The following is a 24,031-nucleotide window of genomic DNA, read 5'->3' as shown; positions in this document are numbered from 1 at the left end:
AGGATTGCCTAAAGAAAGTTGTCCTCCAAATGCCTGTGGGATTATGCCTGTTTTTGCAAGGAATCATTAAAAACAAAAAGCTCTCAGCAGGACTTGAAGAGGCAAGGAGATAAAAATAAAAAAATAATAATAATACTTTCAAACACCGCAAAAGTTCCGACCCGAATAACAAACCCCATTAAAGACAATGGGACCCAAACGTCAAAATTCAAATTTGCCCATTTTAAAGGCTTACATGCAAGTAATTGGGCATACAATGATTATAGGGGTCTGGGTCCTGCCCTGGGGGACATGTATCAATAAAAAAGAAGTTTGTGAAAAACGTCATTTTTAAATGAGCAGTGATTTTTTTATTTTTAAAGTGAAAGCATAAAAATGAAGAATTCCTTCCAATATAGTGCCTGGGGGGTCCCCTTAGTCTACCTGTAAAGTGGCAGATCTGTACCATGTGTAGAATCTGCTGCAGCAATAATTGCATTTATAAAGGCCAAAAAAAAAAAATTTCCCTGCAAGCTGCCTTTATTTTGCTCAGCTGGGGAGCCAGTGTGTATAATGAGGCCACAATGTAGTACACTGGGAACAAGATTAGAAATTTTTTGGGCATATTCTGGTGTCACTTTGACTTTGGATAGAAGTAACGGGTGCGTAAAAATTGGTCTTTGGGTGTTGGTGGTGCATTTCCACCGTAACCCTATAGAGGTACTCTTGATGAAAGCAAGAATTTGCCTTGCTGTTAAAGAATTGCAATGATATGCACCTGTCAAACAGGTGCAGAAAAATTACTCTTTGGGTGTCGGGGGCCCCTTTCGTCACCGTAACCTTATATTGAATCTCTTGATGAAGGCAAAAAAAAATTGCAATGATATGCACCTGTCAAGCAGGTGCTGAAAAATTGGTCTTTGGGTGTTAATTGTGCCCATGAAACCTATACCAAAAACATTCTTCCAGATGAAATTATTGAACACCCTCAAAGCTAGGCAGCCTCGAAGTCCTGCAGAGATTCCACATCCCAAAAAGACTTAATCAGTGACCTCGGCATAAGGGGCTTCATAGCTGTTAATCCAGGACTGATTCATTTTTATAAAAGTCAAACGGTCCATGGAGTCTGTGGACAGACGCGTTCTACGATCAGTAACGAAACCTCCTGCAGCACTGAATGCCCGTTCTGAAAGCACGCTGGATGCAGGGCAGCCCAACAACTCAATAACATACTGGGCAAGCTCTGGCCAGTGGTCTATTCTCATGACCCAGTAAGTCACTGGATCGCCAGCTGGAAAGCTCTCCATCTCTGTTTTGGCCCAGAGGTAATCGTCCACCATATGATGCAGATGCTGCCGATGGGATGTGGAAGTTGACAGCCCTGGGCGGCGAGGACTAAGAAAAATTCCGAAATGCCTCACTTAGGCGTACGCCTTCTCCAACGCTCCTCTCTTGACCAACAGAAGACTCAAAACAATGTTTTCCATGACACTGTAACCTACTGGAGTCAGGAAAAACGTTCAATAACATCCTCTTTAACATGTCCTCAAGAGATTTTATCTTCTGCCCCCTTATGGGGACGGGATGAGCTTTGTGTCCTTCCCCTTATAATGGTGGTCAAGGAGGGTTGCCAACCAGTAATTATCGTTCTCCTTTATGCCACGTATTCTTGGGTCCTTTCGCAGGCTTTGAAGCATGAGGTTGCCCATGCGCCTCAAATTTGCAGAGGCTTGAGAAGCAGACTCCTCGGAGTCACTCAAGATGACAGCATCTGGAACTTCCTTCTCCCAGCCACGTACTACTCCTTGGGTTAGAAAGTCATCACTTACAGATGTCTTCCTCTTTTCGAAGCCTATGAAAGTGCCAGAATCCTCCTGCTCATCCTCCACCCCTCTCTTCTCCTGTGTATATTTATTTTATGGTGAACCACAAAGGGAAATTTATATATAACCCTTAATAAAGCGTTGCCAACATCCCAAATTGTGTTACAAAAAAGCAAGGACCCTAAAAAGGGGAACCTTTTGTACCCCCCGGTACTATGGGACTTTATAGGCGAACAAGGCAAATAGAGTATAAATAAAATCTATAGTTTATTGAAAATTTCTTAAAAAAGCATAAAAGCATGAAAATCTAAGCATAGATCTGTACATAATACTTATACAAAGTGCAACAAATTCTTTTGCATGAAATGTTTTTTACAATTTTGAATACATATTTCTCCATGAGCCTGACATGTTTCAGGACGGTGTCCCTTCTTCAGAGGCGTATTAAGGAGAGAAGTTTTTTTCATGGATGTATTCTGAAAAACAGGTGAGATCAATTCAGACATAAAGATATTTATTCAGGGTGATAATTCATTCACATTATAGTCACTGAGAGTTCCTGTATACATACCAGTATTCAACTTTTTAAAAGATTTTATGCAACGAAATGCAAAAAACAAGCAAACTCTCATGTAGAGAGAAAAGATGATAAGTGAGTAAATAAGTATAAGACCGCCAATTAGCCAATGGGCGACCAGGCGGCTTCCACTTGGGCCGAGATAGGACTCCGCAAAGGCCCCCAGAGAAAAAGGATGAACCCCGCCAGATCCGTAGTAAAGGCCCTAAGGGAAAAAAGTTTGAGTGAATTAATGATCTATTTGAAAATAAAATGTGTGAAAAAATATGAACCATGTAGGTTATGTAAAAAAGAGGGAAGGCTGCTTTCTCCACAGTCCAAATATGGAATACACAGCTTTGTATTATAAATTGAGATATTTTGGTTATATTTATTTTATTTTGGAAAAAACCATAACTAGAACCTTTCCGAATAGAAAGAAAAGAAAAAAGAAAAAAGGGGGGCAAAAAGGAAAACAGAAACATAAAAATATATATGTATATTTATGATCTATAAATTATAGACACATTATTTTGCATATATATTGTTTAACAAACAGAGCTTACAAGTGCAGTCCCCATTCAGACTGCACAGGAAGCATTGAAGTTGTTTGCATAAAAAAATAAATAAATAAATAAACCAGAGAGAAGGAAGCAAAGAAAAGACAGATTGTCTCTTTGCTGCCTAGCAATGACGAGATAAGAAGTAAAAATATATATACGTGGCTATTTTACTTACTTTTTTCCGATTAAGGGTTTTAAAACGAAAAATGCTGTAGCGTGGTTACTACTGGCGTGTATGCATACCACTGAACAGGATGCCGATTGCAGATTTTAAAGGCCGCTGGCGCCTGCGCAGTGTAAATAGTTCTATGAGTGTCAACAATGTAGGATGGATTGCGTCATCGAGTATGACGCGCTGACGCAATCACAGAGCGACGTACTCGAGCGACGTTGTGGAATAGCGAAATGAAGATCTTGGGGGGGGGCGCGTCATCGCGTATAACGCGGTGACGTTGTAGCGACACGACAGACAGAGGCGATGTTGCAAGGCAGGGAAGGGGGAGGAGGGAAGGCGAAAGGTGAAGCTATGTGATAGGCCGCCTCGGAAGAGCCCAAACATCTCCCAGGCAACCGCTCACATGGGGCACTCCAAATAGGAGCATCAGACACTGTTTGAAAAGGGATACTAGGGGACCTGAATTAGGGACATCCAAGGTGGAGGCCCCAGGGACAAATCTGCACGGCGCCCGCCCAGTGCCAAAAGGCACTGGGGGAGCGCCATGCAGACAAGGCCCACCGGCGCAAAAATACTGCAATTGCGTGTCCAGACTAGGCCGAACGTGCATGCAGTGTAAACTAGAGGCCATGCCCCCACCTACTTATGATGGGAAGACATGGCCCCCGTGCTCTGGGCGGGGTCGAGGCTGGGACCCAAGGAATAGAAAGTAACAGAGAAAAATAATGAAAAGAAAAATAATGAATTCATCCAATTGAATCTAAAAGATAATTGCCTTGTTGGACTGGATGTGTGGACAACTCTCAAATATACATAATGGAATAGTGGCAGAACATTAATGGATACAGAATGAGGCTTAAACAGAGTTAACAATGGGTACATGGAAACAGCAGCAAAGACCAAGGTCAAAATGGTATAATATAAAATAAACATAAGCAAATTTTTAACAATTAGAGATATGAGTATAAAAGGTACCACATGCAAACACAATACATTCCCTAAATCTCAAAACATCCTAGACATATTATTTAGTCATCAATATCTAAGATGTTATTTTAGACGTGTAAGCTGTCTCTGTATGGTACATTATTCTTTTTCGCATCCTCCTGATACAAAGCCGTCTAAGAATGGACGGAAGCTCATTTGGGTATTGAGTCCTGGGAATTGGGTTGCATTGAGATTTGCGATCCACCGGACCTCCCTCTGGAGAAAGATCTTGTTCCAATCACCACCCCTGTTATTCGGATGAATCCGGTCAAGGATGGTGAAATGGACAAGGGGAAACTTGCCCATGTGATGGTCCCGCACATGTCGCCCCAGAGGGAGGTCCGGGTCCACCTGTCTCATTGTGGTGATGTGACGTGCTGCTCTCTTATGAAACTCTAGTTTTGTTTTACCAACATAAAAGCATTTACATTGGCATATTAAGAGGTAAATAACCCCAGACGTCTTACAATTTGCAAAGTGTCTGGGCCTATAATATTGCCATTGGGTAATTTAAATTTGGTCTGTGTATTCATATAGTGGCAGCAAGAACATCCACCACAGGTAAAAGTTCCAAATCTTTTGCATGTGTCCGAATGGAAAGTACCAGTATATTCGCTTTTAACCAAATGGTCCCTTAACGAGTGTGCTCGTCTAAAGGTGATCAATTTGTAGCAGATGCCAGTGTTTTTGTAAGATATTTTTAATGGTCTTATGCGGTTTGTTGTAAGTGGTTATTAGTCTGGTAATTGATTGGGAATCTGTAGATTTTTTTTTAGAGAAAAGAATGTTGTGTCTCAATTGACCTCGTGCCCGCCTAAATGCCTTTTTCAGGCATGTAGACGAGTAGCCTCGATCCAAGAGTCTTTCCTTTAGTTTATTTGCTTCACGGACAAATTCTGTGTCAGTAGAGCAGTTACGTCTAAGTCTTAAATATTGCCCGTATGGAATAGATAAAACTAAAGATTTAGGATGTGAACTGGACGCATGAAGGATGGTATTTCCAGCGGTCTCTTTACGATAGAGACCGCTGGATAGAGAACCATCCATTTATTTAGTTATGCTTAGGTCAAGGAAAGTAATAGAAGTGTCATTGAACGTCATGGTGAAGTATAAGTTGAATTTGTTTTGATTCATGATTTGCATGAAGGCTTGTAAGGCTTCTGGTGTCCCACTCCATATTAGTAGTATGTCTTCTATATATCTAAACCATGCGACTACATGGCTGGTATAAGACGAGAGACTGTCATCGGACAGCAAAGACTGTTCCCACTCCCCCAGGTACAGGTTGGCATATGATGGGGCACAACAAGTCCCCATTGCAACCCCCTGCACCTGGAGGTAGTGGGATCCATCGAAAGAAAAAGTGTTGTGCGTTAGAATGAAGTCCAACGCTTCCAGTAAAAAGGAATTTAGCTTCCGATCGTCCTTATGAGATTGTGATAGAAAATGTTTGATAACTAAGAGGCCTGAATTGTGAGGGATGGAGCTATATAGTGCCTCTACATCTATGGCAACCAGAAGCAAATGAGGTGGTATATGCAAACCTTCTAAATTTTGCAGTAGATGGATGGTATGTTTGATATATGAAAATAAACCAGCAACATAGGGTCTAAGATGGCTGTCTACAAATTTACCTAAATTTTCCGTTATAGAACCGTTTCCGGAAATGATGGGGCTGCCTGGAGGAGTTTTTTTATCTTTATGTATTTTGGGAAGACAATATAGAGTGGGGATACAAGGGTATGGTGTTCTAATATATTCCCATACATCTTTGTTGATAGCCTCATTACAAAACGCTTCATCTACCAGATCATAAAAGGCACCATTGAATTTATCTATGGTGCCTTTTGAGATGGGCTTATACCATGATAAATTTGTAACGACCTTGACACACATGGCTTTATACTGCTCATTTGTCATGATAACGATGTTTCCACCTTTATCCAATTGCTTTATTGTGAGGGAATGTTCTCTCTTGAGGGATTCTAAAGCTAACTGTTCATCTTTGGTAAGGTTATTTCAGGATGTTTCTGATTTTATTTTTTTAATCTCTGATGTAGTAGATGCTATAAATGCCGCTAAATTGGGGTTGCTCGAAAAAGACGGAAATTTGTCCGACCTTTTTCTTAAATTTCTCCTGTCTGTCTGGTCGCATTAGGGCTTCTTTTGTAATATGCTCCTCTAAGAGGCTTTCAATGTCTGTTGAATCGATTAAATCACTAGGATCCTGTTCCTCAAGGAGTGCTAGGAGATCGTCTAATGCTTTGTCTGATCTCTTAGTCTCCATTTGAGAGAGATTTTTTTTTCTTTTTCCTTAGAGAAAAGGCTCTTATAGTAGAGTTTTTGAGCAAAAAGATGTAGGTCTTTTATTACTGCAAAGGTGTCTAGACCAGCATCTGGACACAAACTGAGACCTTTATGCAGCAAGTCCCTTTCAGCTTGCGTGAGTGAGTGATCAGAGAGGTTGACAATATTTTGGGTGTTAAGTGAAGACAGAGGCGGGATTAGTGAGGATTTAGGAGATGTGGAGGGTTCACCTCCATTTAGTGGACTAAAAAATCTTGATCTGATTGGAGTAAAGTGGTGGTGATGGAAGATAGAGAGATATCACCCTTAAGTGTGGATGTAGTGAAACCCACATCAATAGATCCTACTGAGGAAAGCTGATTACCATCACGTGTGTTACCTTTACCAGTAGAAGAAAGATTAAGAGTAGGTTGAGTGGAAGCAGTGTCTGTGATTCTCTTCTTGTTGCACACAGAATCATCTCCAGATGTTGGTCTTTTGTTCTTTTGTGGTTTGCGATTTTTGTGCCTGTAACGGGAAGAGGATGAGACAGAAGAATTTAAGGAGGAGTTAGATTCAGAGTTTCTTGAGATTCTATTTAGATTGCCCCTATATGGGCGTTGAGTTAAATTGGTTTGATGCCATTTATAAGCTGTTCCCTCCTGGAAAGCTCTTTTGTCTCTCCAAAGTTTTTTGTCCCTTATTACCAGTTTTTCTTCAGATTTTTGAATCAAACGGATTTTAATTTTTTCCTCATGTTCTTTAAAGATGGGCAGATCTTTAAAAGGGAGTAGTTTGGCATACATTGCATCAATGTCTCTATCAAAACTGGCAATGCGTTTTTTATATTCTTCTCCTGTGTTTTCTGTGACATAGGAATGATGGTGTCTGGATAAAGTGGGCCTAAAGTGGGACAAAGTCGAGTTCCACCTGGTGGGCATGTCACAAATCAGGTGGTTTACGGGCAGGTGGATTTCCCGCTGATTTTCAGCCAACCAAGCACTGGCTGTGTATGACCGCCTGAAATGGCTACAGACTCCTCTAGCCAGCTTTAGCACATCTTGCAACCCTGAGTACGTATTTAGGAAACGCTGCACCACCAAATTGAGGCCATGGCACATGTGTCAACTTTCCCTGTCTAAGGCCGCGTATACACGGGCAGACTTTTCGACTGAACCTGTCCAACAGACTTTCCAGCGGACTTCCGACGGACTTTTTAATGAACGGACTTGCCTACACACGATCGCACCAAAGTCCGATGGATTCGTACGTGATAACGTACTGTACACCAGACTAAAATAAGGAAGTTGATAGCCAGTAGCCAATAGTTGCCCTAGCGTCATTTTTTGGCCGTCAGAATAGCATACAGATGAGCGGATTTCTGGGTCCGGCGGAGTTACGACGTAAAGATTTGAAGCATGTTCCAAATCTAAAGTCCGTCAGATTTGCGACTGGAAAAGTCAGCTGAAGGTCCGATGAAGCCCACACATGATCGGATTGTCCGCCGGATTTGGTCCGTCGGCGTCCGTCGGACAAGTCCGGTCGAAAAGTCCAACCGTGTGTACGCTGCATAAGGGTGGACAGGAGGTTTGAGCCATTATCGCACACCACCATTCCTGGCTCCAGCTAGCGTGGTGTGAACCACCTCTTGGCCTTTCCCTGCAAGCTGCAAGAATCTCTGCTCCGGTGTGGTTTCTGTCCCCTAAACACACCAGCTGAAGCACTGCATGGCACCTTTTAGCCTGACTCTGGGAATAGCCCTTTGAACGCTTAGGGGGTACCTGATGTTCATAGGACAATTCTGCAGAGGAGGGCATGGAGGTGGCAGAGGAGGAGGGGGTAGAGCTCACAAGTCTGGCATCATCACCACCAGCTGTATGGAGACATGGGGGCACAACAAGGTGCAGCATTGAGCCCTGTCCTGCATCCTTTCGAGTTGCAAGCAGTGTTACCCAGTGTGCTGTAAATTAAATATATTGTCCATGCCCATGCTTGCTGGACCACGTGTCAGCAGTAAGGTGGATTTTATGGCTGACTGCCTTGCCCAACCATGCCAGAACATTCCCTTCCACGTGATGATAGAGAGATGGAACGGGCTTACGTGAAAAGTAGTAGCGACTGGAAACCTGCCATTGTGGTACAGCACATTGTGTGAATTCACGGAAGGGGGGAGAATCCACCAGGCTGAAAGGCAGAAGTTGGAGAGCCAACAGCTTTGACAAGCTCGCATTTAGACGCTGGGCATGTGGGTGGCAGGGACTGTATTTTCTTTCTGCTTCAGCAGATGGGGCAGAGAAATTTGCCGGCTCAGTGTACAGCTGCTGGTGTGCTGCTGGCAGATGTGCTGCTAGGAACTGGGACACTCTGTGCTATACAATCATCCCTTTCAATGGAGGCTGCTGAGAGGTAATGACTCGGTATAGCAGGGGCAGACTGAAGTAGGTAAGGAGGAGGAGGGACAGATTTGTGCCCCTTTTGTGTGGCTTTTAGGTGCTCTTGCCAATGGGCTGAGTGGTTGGACGTTAAATGCCTTGTTAAGCGTGTGGTACCCAAATGGTTGTTTTTTTTGCCACGTTTGATGTGCCTGAGACACAGTTTGCAGATAGCAACAGTGCAATCTGCTTCAGATGTTCTGAAAAAGGCCCAGACAGCTGGGGAGTGGGCCAGGAGATAACAGCTGCAGAATGTGATGGAATAGGGTGGCTGCTCTCTACTTTTTCAATGATGTCGGCCTCCTTAGGGTTGTGCCGCCTTACCTTCAGTTTCCTCCTCTGCTCTATCTGGCACCCAAGTCACATCAGTGACCTCATCATCATTATCATCTCCATCTCCTCCGTCATCATCATTACTACTGGAGACAAACTCACTAAACAGAGGAAATGATGCCCTGCCTGAGGACTGACCACCACATCCACTTTTGCCTGTGGACACATTTGTTGCTGGCCCCCTTACAGTGCCAAGGGAAAATCTGCCTCTCCTTGTTGTCCTCCCAGACATTATTGGGAGGGAGGGGGCTGTGCTTATAAGCAAATGTAAAGAAGAAATTGAAATCTGTACGTACAGTAGATGCACTTTAATCAATGTAAAGTGGTGTTTGGTGCACTTTAATTTGAGTGCTCACACTACACAGACACACTCCACGGATACACTATAATATACTGCAATATAATGCGCCAAACATACAGTGATGCACAGAACTATATGGCATTAAACTTACAGTAGCGCACACAGAACTATATGGCATTAAACTGGCAGTAACGCACACAAAACTATATGGCGTTAAACTGGCAGTAACGCGCACAGAACTATATGGCGTTAAACTGGCAGTAACGCACCAAAACTGTATGGTGTTAAACTGGCAGTAACGCACACAAAACTATATGCCGTTAGACTGGCAGTAACGCTCACAGAACTATATGGCGTTAAACTGGCAGTTACGCACACAGAAGTAAATGGCGTTAAACTGGCAGTAACGCACATAGAATAAATGGCGTTAAACTGGCAGTACTGCAATTAAACAGACGGTGTTCAACCGTCACTACACTTACGATATCTGAACTGTCCCTACTATAGATATATAGTACACAAAGGTCAAGATTACTGACACAATCTCACTACACTACACTGAAACTATCTGAGCTGTCCCTAAGACTTACACTAAACTAACATTTTACACTGACAATTAAAGCAAAATAGCACAGTATAGCAAATCTAACTAATAGCACTGAACAGAGCCCTGTTCTATCTCTCTCCACGCCGAAATAACACTGAAAATGGCTGCCATTGAAAGAATACTTTTATACTGTGGGGCGGGAATGAGCCACGATTGGATAAAGTCATGATAACAGTGTCCAATCATGACTCTGACAGTCCTCTGTGCCCTGATTGGCTGAAACTTTCACTGCTTCAGCCAATTAGGGCTTGCAATGCACTGTTCAGCACCGCAATGCATTGTGGTCAGTTCGGGGGGCTGAACAAATGGTCGAATGTTCAAACAACGAAAGTTCGGCCCGAAATTATGCTCGGGCAGAAGCGTTCACCCATCCCTATTAATAATACAGTAGCACCATATGGTAGAGAGGAAAAAAAACTTGTGGATTGGAAGTAAGAGATAGCAGAGGGACACAGCAGAGAAGGGAGAAACACAGACTAGGAAAGGCTGCAAGCGAACAAGTACCGGCAGGAGAACTCCAGGAATTAATCTCTGGGTTCGGGGGTCTGATGTAACAATTTTGAGGATTTAGCATTAAATGTAGAGCTTTAAGGACATAGTTCCACTCACTAGCTTGTGTTTAAGGGCTTTTCACATCCATTTTTATTTACAAAAAAGGCCTTTTATTCTAACACACAGGCTCCCTTTTATTCTAAGACACAGGCTGGAGGGGCGTGATACAGCTGTGACTGGCAGAATTACACCCACACCATGTTATTTTCACAAAGTAATAAACATTTGATTTTAAAAATATATTTGTATGCCAATTTAAAACCATTTATTGATATTAATAATTAATTATTACTCTGTTTTCCAAAGGCTGTGTGACCAGCAGCAGAGGACTAGAGACTCCTTCTGCTTATGTTTCCCTGCAGACAGGCTGGAAAAGAGCTGGGTCATGTGACAGCTGTGTATCGATTAGGAGGAATGTTTTTTTACATTAAAATAATTACAGTGCTATCATTCACTTACAGAAATAGAAGGGACAATGTACATTAAAGATAGCAACCTCTGCCCACTCCACACATTAACATGAATCATGTTTTCATGACTCTGCAGGAGAACCCACATAACAGTAATGTGCATTTGCCCAGCCGAGACCTCAGATTTGCACAGAGTGTATGAAAGCTCCTCCTGGCTCTTGGGAGTACGACTTGTCACAAAGTGGAGCTGAAGGAATCTCCAACCTTTGCTTAACAACCGCTATGAGCCCGATGGGGAGTGTCCCTTTAAACAGTGTGTCAACTAACATGCACTGTCAGAAGCAGCAATTCAAGAACTGCATTCTGAAAGCTGTGCCCAAAAAAATCAGAAAGAGGGAAAAAAACTAGTCATTTATATTGATTGCAGTCTCCCTCCAGCTGATCTTTTCCCCATTAATGACTTACCATGCCTTGTGTGTTTGTGTGGAGAATGCCATCTTGGTAGAGACATGTCTCTGCTTTTTATGGTAGAGCCTCCAGCATGGAAGAACATTGAGCAGAACTGTAATCAGCACCAAATCCTACTCCAAATCTCCAAAGACTAGCAGCCAGAAACAGCAGGGTCTTAGATCTCAGACTGCAGATATACAACTATAAGTCTGTATGTACAAGAGTGCCCAGGTATACCCAAATACCAATATGTGCACTGCTATTTCTAAAAAAAAAAAAAAAAAAAAAAAGAAAGAAAAAAAAACTAAAAGTCAATTTTTCAGGGTACTTCTGTGCAATGATTCTGCACAGAGCAGCCCCGATCCTCCTCTTCTCCGGGTCCCCTGCCGGTGCTCCTGACCCCTCCCTTCTGTCAAACGCCCCCAGAACAAGCAGCTTACAATGGGGGCACCCAAGCAGGCATGCTCTCAAGCCGCAGCTCTGCGTGTCCTTCCAGACAGGGAGCTGTGGCTCAGCCCCATCACCCCTATCTCTTCTCATTGGCTGTCTCGCTGTGATTGACAGCAGCGGAGCCAATGGTTCCCAATGTTGTCTCAGCCAATGAGGAGGGTGGGTCCCCAAAATGACGATGCTCTCATGCACATCACTGCATCAAGAGGAAGCTCAGATTAAGGCCCGTACACTTTTGAAGAAATCGTAGGATAATCTGATCTTTAGTACACAGCTTTCGAAGGACGATCACGAAAATTCATGTAAAAGCAACAGATGATCATTCGTCCGATAATCTTATCATGTGTATTAGGGGCTGGGAGGAAGCTGCACACAGAAGGTTTTTAACCTTAATGCAAAGAATGCATGAAGGTACAAAACTGTCATCTTTTAAAACCATTAAAGGAGAAGTCCAGGGAAAGCCTAACTAACGCTAAACCTGCCCTGTGCCACATTTTGAGCCTAATCTATCTAACCCTGTAAAGCAAAACTTGCTGTACTTATCTATTCTGCACCCGATCTGAGCCGGTTTCCAGCGGCGAATGCTGTGTGCAGGAGAGGACCGACAACGGCTGTGAAATGAATGGGAAGTGATATCACCTATAGACTTTCTATGGGGCTTCCATTGTCGGATGCCTCTCCTGCACCCGCCTACACAGTGAAGCCGCCGCTGACAGCTGATGCTGGGACCAGACCGGATCGGCTGCAGGATATGTAAGTACAGTGATTTTTGCTTTACAAAGTTATATAGATTAGATTTAGAATGTGGCACAGAGCAGGTTTAGCATTAGTTAGGTTTTGCCTGGACTTCTACTTTAAGCAAACATTGTGTAGTTCAGCAAAGCAGGAAGCAGAACGTATATGTAAATAGCAAATTATGACTGCCCCATGCACTTTTAGGACTCTAAACCTTTCATAGAAAAAAATCTTAAAAACATTACAATGAAAAATCTATACATTCCCTTAAAGGTCTTTAACCACTTGCCACCAAATCACGTACATGTACATCATTTAGAGGAAGTGGTTATACCGCGGTGATGTCTGCAACTAGGAGGCATCACCCCGGTACCATTTAAAAATTGTTAAAAAATACAAAGTATTTAAAAATGCTAATTTTAGCGTTTTGAATACTTTGACACTAGATCCCTCCAAAAGAGTACCTGTCACTGCCTATTACTGTCACAAGGAATGTGTACATTCCTTGTGACAGTAATAAAAGTAATCAGAATTTTTATTTTTATTTTTAAAGGGACAGTGTAAAGCTAAAAATAAATAAATAAAATAAATAGGGAAAAAAATACAATTTTAAAGCACCCCTGTCCTTGTGTGCATAGAAAACGTATACATAGGTCGCGCCCACAAACGTAAACAGTGTTCAAATCACACATGTGAGGTATTGCAACAATTGTTAGATTGAAAGCAATTATTCTAACAAAAGACCTCTTCTATAACTCTAAACAGGTAACCGTTAAAAGTTTTTAAAGCATCGCCTATGGAGATTTTTAAAGGACATGTAAAGTCACACGTTCTTTCACTTTAATGGTGAAAAGGTGAAAAACCTTCTGTGCTGCAGATGCCCCCCAGAGCCCCCCTTTTTCTTACCTGAACCAGATCGTTCCAGCGACGAGCATGAGCCCAGAAGCTCCAGCCGCTGTCTTGGGTCCTCGTTGGATAGATTGATAGCAGCAAGAGCCTTTGGCTTCCGCTGCTGTCAATCAACTCCAGTGACACAGGAGCCAGGGTTGAGGCTGAATCCTGCAGACAGTGACAGTGTCAATGGCAGCAGCAGGACTCGGGAGCGCGCCGACATGGGTGCCCCTATGGAAAGCAGCTCTCCATGGGGGCACCCAATGAAGAGAAGGTGCCAGGAGCACTGCCGGGGGACCCCAAAAAAAGGAGGATCGGGGCTTCTCTGTGCAAAACCCTTGCACAGAGCAGGTAAGTATAACATGTTTGTTATTTAAAAAAACAAAAAAACCATTACAATTCCCTTTACTGTAGTTTGTCACCATTCCACGAGTGCATACAATTTTAAAGCATAACATGGTAGGTATCTATTTACTTGGCGCAATATCATCTTTTTTATATTATACCAAAAAAATGGGCTAACTTTACTGTTTCGTTTTTTTTTTTAATTCAGTGAAGTGTATTTTTCCCCAAAATTTTGAAAGACTGCTGCGCAAGTACCATGTGGCATAAAATTTAGCAACGACTGCCATTTTATTCTCTAGGGTCTCTGCTCTAAAATATTGCAACAACCGCCATTTTATTCTCTAGGGTCTTTGCTAAATATATATATATATAAATATATATATATATATATATATATATATATATATATATATATATATAATGTTTGGGGGTTCTAAGTAATTTTCTAGCAAAAAATATTGATTTTTTAACTTGTAAACAACAAGTGTCAGAAATAGGCTTGGTCTTGAAGTGGTTAAAGTTCTTGTTATTTTTTTATTTTCATACTAGTTGTTTTCTTTTACAGTGTTAAGAACGGTTTGAACATCAAATTGAAATTTTTGACTTTTGATATTCAAAATTTCGTAGATGTGTTACTGTTTTACGAAGGCATTGGACCAAACAAAACCCTGAGAGGTAGGCTTCAATGTTCAGGTATATTTTTTAGCAAAATGTCATGCATAAGCTACACGTTTGGATAAAAAGATTTACTATCATAGTTTCTTATATAGACATCTGCTACATAAATGGAAGACTCCACCTTGGTGTTACAGTATGTCTTTTATCTAAAATTGTTTAACATTATACTATGAGTCAGGCAAGAAGCAGATACATACAGCTACGGTGAACAATTCTGACACAAAATACAGTTATGATAAAGTTGGCTGAATTGATGCCTTTGCTAACCCCAAAGTGTAGGAAGATGCAGGAAATTATTAATAAGTATGCTTTTGTATTGTGGAACTGCTGACACATATTGTTTTCTGAGTAAAAGAACTCCTGATCCTACTGAGAGATTGTAGGCATGAAAATCCCTGTGCTTGCTCCTTATGTATTTTGTGTTAACACAGTGTTTTGCAGCAGCAGCAACATCATTGTAAAAGATTATAATAATAAGAAGGAGCAGCTCTGCCACAGTATGTCATCTGAACTTGTAAATGTTGCAGCCATGTAAATTCAGTATCATCTGCACATATCCAAAAATGCACACACAAATCTTAAGGATCTTGACATTCAATTCCCATAGCTGATATTTAGAATGGGACAACAGAATGAGATACATAGGAATCATTATAGGTATGAGCATTTTTTTTCAACAGAATTACTATTCCATCGTTGATGTTACACACACAGAGAAGAGGTATTAAAAAAAAAACTTAGCGACCCTGTCACCACCTTAAAAAATTGCAGGTAAAAGCACCACAATAATAACCTGTTTAACCACTTCATCTTCGAAAAGGTTTACTCCCATTCATGACCAGGCCATTCTTTGCGATATGGCACTGCGTTACTTTAACTGACAATTGTGCGGGCGTGCAACCCTGTACCCAAATAAAATAGTTCTCCTTTTTTTGCACAAATAGAGCTTTCTTTTGGTGGTATTTGATCCCCTCTGCGGTTTTTATTTTTTGCGATATAAACAAAAAAACCCGACAATTTTGAAAAAAAAATACATATTTTTTTTTTTTTTACTTTCTGCTATAAAACATATCCCAAAAAAAGGGAAACAATTTCTTGCTTCTTTCGTTCATCAATTTAGGCCAATAAGTATTCTTCTACATATTTTTGGTAAAAAAAATCCCAATAAGCGTATATTGACTGGTTTGCGCCAAAGTTATAGTGTCTACAAACTGTGAGATATTTTTTTATTACTAGTAATGGCGACGATCAGCAACTTATAGCGGGACTGCGATATTGCGGAAACGGGACACCTAACTGACACTTTTTGGGGACCAGTAACACTAATACAGCAATCACTGCTAAAAAATATGTACCGTCACTGTACTGACATTGGCAGGGAAGGGGTAAACATCAGGGGTGATCAAAGGGTTAACCGTGTGCCCTGGGAGTGCTTTCCAATGGTGTGGGGGGTGGTTGTAGGGTGGGACGGCAGAGATCTGTGTTTCTGCCTAGCAGAAACACAAGATCACTGCCTTCCCTTGTCACAAAACGGCGATCTGCCTTGTTTACATAGACAGACTGCCGTTCTGCCTGTCTCCAGAACGATCTGCGGGTCCCGGTGAAAATCGCGTCTGCCGGACCCACTGATTGGCTCCCACTTTGTCTAATCAAAGCATGAGCTCCCCAGACCCAGATTTGGCAGATCACATACCTAGTATGCGATTTGGCGCTGAGTGGCTGCCCTGCTGCAGTATACCTGCGTGGGGCGGTCATGAAGAGGTTTAAAGGCTTACATGCAATGATTTTCATTTCCAAAAATCATTTGTTATTTACTTGCATTGTGCCCCTGAACTTTCTTAAAAATTGTACTACTTAAAGTGGAAGTTTAGTCAAAACCTGACTATCTCTAAACCTACTCTCCACCACATTCTAATGCTGGCCATACACTATACGAAAAATCATCTAGAAACGTTTTTAAGCCGAAAAAACTAAGGACAAGTTTGGAAAATTTTATGCCGAACGAGCGATAAATTGAAAGGTTAAAGTGTTTCCCGTCCAAACTATTTGCACTAGGTATATGTAAAAAAAAAAAAAAAAAAAATTAAATTAATTTATGTCCACTGAACGATTTATCGGTCATTACATGATGGCACTATCGTTTGCTCTCACGGCCAAATTTCCATTTTCAAAAATGGGTTCGGCCGATTTTTCGTATAGTGTATGGCCAGCATAAGCCTAATCTATCTATCCCTATAAAGAAAATTGCTATACTTATCTGTTCTGTAGCTGTTCCTGTCCAATTTCACGCTGAGCTGTTAGTGGTGGCTTCAGTGTGTGAGAGAGGCTGCCAACAACAGAAGCCCCATAGTAAGTCTATGGGTGCTGTCACTTCCCAAGCATTTCCCAGCCGTTGTCGGTCCTCTCCTGCACACAGCAGCCGCTGATTGAGACCGGACCGGAGCAGCTGCAGAACAGGTAAGTTTAGTGATTTTTTCTTCACAGGGCTAGATAGATTAGGCTTAGCATGTGGCAGAGAGTAGATTTAGTGTTATGCCGCATACACACGGTCAGACTTTTCGACAACAAAGGTCCGACGGTCTTTCCGAAGGACTTTCAACGGAGTTACAACTGGCTTTCGACTGACTTTTAACGGCTAGACTTGCCTGCATACGATCACACCAAAGTCCGATGGATTCATACATAATGACGTAGGACCGGACTAAAATAAGGAAGTTGATAGCCAGTAGCCAATAGCTGCCCTAGCGTCGGTTTTTGTCCGTCGGACTAGCAGATTTTTCGACTGGACTCAAGTCCGACGGAAAGATTTGAAGATTTGAAGCATGTTCCAAATCTAAAGTCCGTCAGATTTTCGACCGAAAAAGTCCTCTGCAGGTCCAATGAAGCCCACACATGGTCGAATTGTCCGCCGGACTCGGTCCGGCGGACGCCTCTTTCATCTGAGAGTGTCTAATTACTCACTGTACTGGGTAAGCTCCACCCCTCCCTTCGCTATTGCTGAAGAATAAACAAGGTCTTTGTTGTTTTGAAAGCATTCTGCTGATATTGACTTGTCTGTCAAGTACCTCCAAATGTAAGTTCAGGAGCTAACTTCTGAAATACAGCCATGATGGATCTCTGCAGGCCTTCTATGGATTCAGGTTGCTGTGTCAGACCCAATGTCTGAAGTCCTGAGCTGGTGACAAAGAAGGGCTAGATCATTCAGTACAGATTCTAATGCCGCATACACATGATCGGACATTCTGACAACAAAACCGTGGATTTTTTTCCGACGGATGTTGGCTCAAACTTGTCTTGCATACACACGGTCACACAAAGTTGTCGGAAATTCCGAACGTCAAGAACGTGGTGACGTACAAGACGTACAACGAGCCGAGAAAAATGAAGTTCAATAGCCAGTGCGGCTCTTCTGCTTGATTCCGAGCATGCGTGGAATTTTGTGCGTTGGAATTGTGTACACATGATCAGAATTTCTGACAACAAGTTTTGTTGTCGAAAAATTTGAGAACCAGCTCTCAAACATTTGTTGTCGAAAATTCCAACAGCAAATTACCGATGGAGCATACACATGGTCGGATTTTCCCACAACAAGCTCACATTGAACATTTGTTGTCGGAAATTCTGACCGTGTGTACACGGCATAAGGGCTGTTTAAAACCCCCAAGGACAGTTGTTGTCCTGTAAATTCTGCCTTTCAACGAGGCCATGTGGTGGCCCCTTTCATTTATCTCTCACAGAAGTTCCACTGTGTTGATGATAATAGGGGGTTTTCTGGGTATTCCCTGTTGCCTGTGATAAGGTCTGTAAAGAGGTCATGACTGCCATATATTTAGATGAGGAGTGCAAAGCTGATATAGGAATATTGTATCCACCACTTGCTGGGATCACCAATGGCTGGTACTGGAGTGTCCAATCAGAAAGTAAGAGAGAATTTAGACTGTGAGTGTGCCACTTTCTAGCTGATTGTAGGTAAAATGTGCCTGGTGAGTGAAGAACAGTGTTAGTGTGAGGACTGCTGCACATATGCTCCCACATTTCTCTGGATTTCAACCCCTCTCATGTCCTGTTCCCCTTTTCCTGCCTCTTTCCCCTTATCTTCTCAGTTCTACTCACCTGTCCCTTAACTCCCTTTTGCTCTCTTGACCTTTCATTTCTTCTCCTTTTTCCTCCCCTTCCTCTTCTCTCCCATCATTTTATCTCCTCTCCTGTTGTTTTTGCCTCTTCCTCCTCCTTTTCCATCCCATCATCTTCTCTCCTCTCCTGTCTTTTTGTATCCCACTCCTCTTCTATCCCACCATCTTCTTTCCTCTCATCCCACCCACCTTTTCTCTTCTCTCCTTTCATCCTTCTCCTCTTCTGTCCTGTTGCCCCATCTCCTCTTCTCATCTGTATCTTAAAGTGGATGTAAACCCACCACTCACCCAGTATAGCCTCCTGAATGTATCCCTACCTTGCAAATGTTAACCCCTTTAGCAGTAGGAGCCCCGCAAAACACTGGAATCGGTGGGTGGGTCTTTTTGCCGGAGCTCGGTGGGCGGAGTTGTGATGTCACAAGACTCCCTGTCCACCTCTATACTCTTCTACTCTTCAGTCAGACTGATCATGCACAATGATGAGTAACATCCAGTCAAAACTCAGGAAAGGCACCACATGACTTCAGCATGTCCAATCATGCTGAGGTGTTGAGCAGCCAATCTCGGGAGAGCTGGAGAAGAAAGGAGGGGGGATGTGAAGATGGAATCGTAACATACGCTCTGCTCTCTGCTCATTCATGAGATAAATAAATGAGATATCAGTCACACCGGTGGGGGATATGGCGACACAAAATTATCTATGTGTCGTTATTTTATCTTACTAAAAAAAAGCGAAGAGGATTGCTCAGAGCTGGATTAACTCTTCGTGGCAAGACTGGGCACAGGTGACTTGATATCCTCTACTGTACCAGGTAGAAGTCTTCATTAAAAAAAAAAAATATTCAGGTTTACATCCACTTTAAGCATTGCTCTCTTTCACTCAATCCTTTTTATTTTACTTATCATGTCATAATTAGATTCATTCAACACAGCCTAATGAAGCACAACGATGTACAATTCATACCAAATTGAATATAGTCTATAGATATGTGCTGATAAAAGATATCCCAGTAAATTTTGTTTTCATAATAATATCAAAGCTATTCAACTATTCTAATGCAGTCATATCACACATTAAAGTATGTAATATCTGATATTCTTTATCATTTATTCAACCAAGGCAATACAATTATGAGTGTAAGTGTAGTAATTAGTGCACTGCAACAAGTTAGAAGGACCTATAATGCATATCAAAGAGAATGCCATTTTATATCACTGTAATTGGTTTTTATGAAAAACTTTGTCAGAGTCTGTATGGTAAACAGGTTAAAGCAATTATAGTACATTTAAATCATTTTTCTATCATAACTATCCTTTGTGTGCAAAATTAACATTAATGTCATTTTGAACACTGAATACTCTATTTTTTTTTATCAGTAACATAATGAGTTTTTGCTCTGCATTTATTTTTAGCTTTTCATGATAGCCCCACAAATCCTGGGATAATTCGGATTTTTTCTGAAAAAGCAACAGTAGAATTTGATAGTGATTCGCTTTCTGATGGTCGGCCAGGCTTTTTAGCAATCTACACAACTTTTACTAACAGCAGTATATCCAGTAAGTATATTTTCTTTAATACGATAGAGTGAAAAATGCGGTCATCTGTTAAAGTGACACCTGCCAAAGGTGAGATTTCCCTTCATTCTTGGGAGATTTCCACTCACTTCCTGCAATGTCTTTAGAACAGGAAGTGAAGAACCATGAAATTAGCTCATTACTGATTAATGTAGAGCCTGGAAATCGAATTGTATTAGTTCGTAGGGTGATACAGTAAGCTATAGCCAACATATTTGGGGTTTGCTAAAGTCCCCTTCATCAGGGCATTAATCGCTGTGTAAGACTGGGAAGCAGGGTTCTTGGAAAAAAAATGTATTAGCCTATGTGACATTAAAGTTATGCAGCAGTTACAGTTTGACTTTGTGTGTAGGGCTGTCATTGCTGACCTTCTTTTGAAAATGCTAATTGGCTAGCTACAATATTGTTTGATCTGAGGTATGCAAATCAGGAAGCAGAGAAACCCTAATCCTTATCTGCATACTTGTTTAAAGTATTGAAACCAAAAGATCAGCATGATAACCAGTTAAGTTAACCTCCTCATGCCCACGCTATAGCCCAAAGATAGCTACAGCATGGGCCTAAATTGCCGGGAGGGTGTCCATGTGCGTCCTCCCGAGCTTGCGCTGCCTGTGCACCCCCTGTGGGGCGCATGCGGCGTGCTCTGTGATCAGCGAGTCCACGAGACTCGGCTGATCACAGATCAGAGTATGGGGCTGATCCTGGCCCCTTACCACGTGATCAGCTGTCATGGCAATTATTGCCAATGCCATTGTCAATGACAGCTGATCACGGGATGTAAACAGAAGATTGTAATTGGCTTTTTTAGCAAAAAAAAGATGATCACCGGCTTCTGTCAGAGGGAGATCAGTCCCGCACATGGACACCCACTGCTGCTAAGCAGCGCCCACCAGTGCCACCTACCAGTGCATATCAGTGCTGCCTATCAGTGCCCACCAATGCCACCTACCAGTGCCCACCAGCCCCACCTATTAATGCCCACCAGTGCTGCCTATCACTGCCCATCAGTGCAGCCAGTCAGTGATCATCGTCATCAGTGCCACCTATCAGTGCTACCTACCAGTGTCACCTACCAGTGCCTATCAGTGCCCATCAGTGCCATCCATCAGTGCCCATGAGTGCCACTTATCAGTGACAAAACTAGCTATTAACCAAAAGTGTTCAGTAAATAGGGGGCGCAGGGGCTCGGCCCCCCTGCAGGGCACCAGACTGATATGTTTTTTATGAGGTTTTTTTTTTTCAAGCCTCAGGCTATAAGGCTTAAAAAAAGGTTGGGCTCGGGGCGCAGAGCACTGCACCCCAAACCCACCCACTTAATATTCGCTATTGTCTTCTGGCTTCTCCTCCTGGCCAATCAGGACAGGAGGCAGATCAGGTTGGCTGGGAGGAGAAGCCGAGGAAGCCATGGAGGGGTGAGTGCAGGGGGACTGTCACCGTGGAGGGTGAGTGCGGGGAAGGCATCACCATGGAGGCGTGAGTGCGGGGGGGGGCGACCGTCACCATGGAGGGTGGGGGGCATCACTGTGGAGGGTGAGTGTGGGGGGGAGTAGTCACCGTGGAAGGGTGAGTGTGGGGGGGGGGAGTCACCGCGGAGGGGCGAGTGTGGGGGGGACCGTCATGTCTTAGGGTTGAGTGTGGCCATCACCGTGGAGAGGCTGAGTGCACCTGCCATCACTGGTATTAACCCTTGCTGTGTGTGCCCAACCCCACTGCAGGGGATCATTTTTGTCTGCCCAGGGTTGGACTTTATTGGATCTGACTTGTTAACTTGCGTTCATCTTTTTGAAAACAGCAACATGATATTCCTTTAAACATTTGTTGTGCTAATGCTGAAATTTCTATAAGCTTGCATTTAGGCTTTGTGCTTATTACTCCTAGTTTCTAGGCAGGCAAAATGTGCTGGCTTTGATAAATAAGCAGAAGAACACTGTTATAGGGTAATGTTCCCCAGAGCCAGTTTTCAACAAGCTTTAGATCAGGACCTGTTGTTCTGGCATTTGCAACTCCTATTTCTAAAATAAGCTTGCCTTCTGTGCTCGCTGAATGGCTTAGCTAGAGAAAGTAAAGCACCTTTCAATATTTCAGCATGTTTTATTTTTGGCTTAGTTTCTGCAGCTCACTAATGAATTTGGCAGAACAAGGGTTTGTTTTGTGCTGTTTGGAAAGATGGCAAAGCTAGTTTTTATGATTTCAAATGTGGTACTTGTCAGTAGAAAAGAGGCAATATTTTTTGAATCTATGTACAAAGAATAACAATAATATGCCATAGTTTTTAAATGACTTTCAATCAAGGGGCAGACATACATGAGAGATTAAAGTAAGCAAACAATGTACTTGCATTTGTTTTCCTTGACATGCATTCTGTGGATGTGCATGGTTATGTGAAATTCAGGGTCCGACTGAGGTGATAGGAATTAGGTGATCTGATACATTTGGCACCATGAGTGGTAGTCTTCGGCACATGGCTTTCAGGTTGAAAAATTCTACATGTCCCTAAGCTTAAAAGGATCCCTGAAAACAATATGCCACTTACAGTAAAGTAGAATTAAAGTGGTTGTAATCCTCTAAAATACAAAATGAACAAAGCATATCCTCTTATAATGTGTACTTGCCTCTATTCAAAGCACCTAGTTTGATTTACGTCACCTCTCTCATTCCTCTGCTATCTGCATGTGTCACTTATAAGAGTACCAGACAATCCTGGGACATGCCCCCCGCCAACCCTCTTTCTCCCCCTCCCACAACACACTGCAGGTGATTGACAGTCTTAACTGTGCATGTTTCCCAATACGATTGTGTAGAGAGGGGTGTCTCCTTTCCCTCTACTCGTGTCTCAGATTACCCTAAGCTCCCTGCTCTATGCTGTGCAGTGAATGACATCAGATCCCCACCCTCTGCCTACTGAAGCTCAGAAATTCTGGACTTTAAATAGATGTAGACGAAAAGGCTGCAGATAAACAGGTACAACTAATTTGTTTGATCTCTGTGTATCACCTAAGACAAGTCACTTCACTGGGTATGTGTTAGGGTTTACAACCACTTTAAAAACAAAACTTTTTTTTTCATTTTGGATAACATAAGGCGGGAGGTATAACCCCTGTCAGGTTTTTTGTTATCTGTGTCCCATTGGGGAGATTTCCCTTCACTTCATGTTCCATTGTCCCATAGCCAAAACAGGTAGTGAGAGGAAATCCCTCCAAATTGAGGTCATCTCTGGTTGTCACCAGAACTAGTGTCCCCATTGGAATATTTCCCCTTTATTACTATTCTGGTAACAACCCAACATTTGGGATTTTTTTTCACTTTCAATGATAATGGTAAATAGGACAAATAGCAAGGGTGAATCGCCCTAATGGGGACACAGACAGCAAGCAAAAAGCTCACAGATGTTTTATCCCCTCTCCACTCTATCAGAAAAGAAAAATAGCCTTTAATTATATTTTTCAAACAAGTAAATATTACATGAGTACAAAACAGTATTGATAGAAGGTGAGATCACAAACTCGTTAACCTGCTTAGAAAATACAAGCTGCTTAGAAAAAACATGCTTTCACAGTAGAGGAGAGTGTAAAAAGTTCATCAGATAACAATACATAGCTTCAATTGATTAAAGTGCTAAACAACAATATGAACAAGTCATATAGTAGGACCTATCAAACTCCTTGCACTGATTCAACATAGACATTAGTAAAAATACTTTTTCTTATACCATTTAAAACTAAGAATAAAATATACCGAGGTAGAAATCAGGAGCTAGAGAAGGGAGAAAA

At 42.2% G+C, this 24,031-nt stretch overlaps 1 protein-coding gene across 1 annotated transcript in view; it reads left to right on the top strand.

Annotated features, from left to right (window-relative positions):
• TMPRSS15 (transmembrane serine protease 15) overlaps window positions 1-24,031 on the top strand; it is a 615,681-nt gene that overhangs the window by 225,332 nt on the left and 366,318 nt on the right. The window contains exons 8-9 of the mRNA XM_073617070.1: window positions 14,441-14,550; window positions 20,100-20,243. Coding sequence (XP_073473171.1) covers window positions 14,441-14,550; window positions 20,100-20,243 — 254 coding nt within the window. The remainder of the gene's footprint in view (window positions 1-14,440; window positions 14,551-20,099; window positions 20,244-24,031) is intronic.

This window comes from Aquarana catesbeiana, linkage group LG02, assembly GCF_042186555.1.
Source record: "Aquarana catesbeiana isolate 2022-GZ linkage group LG02, ASM4218655v1, whole genome shotgun sequence".
In the NCBI taxonomy this organism is placed as follows: domain Eukaryota; kingdom Metazoa; phylum Chordata; class Amphibia; order Anura; family Ranidae; genus Aquarana; species Aquarana catesbeiana.
The sequence above is the reverse complement of the archived record's forward strand: the minus strand, read 5'-3'. Positions and strand labels throughout refer to the sequence as shown.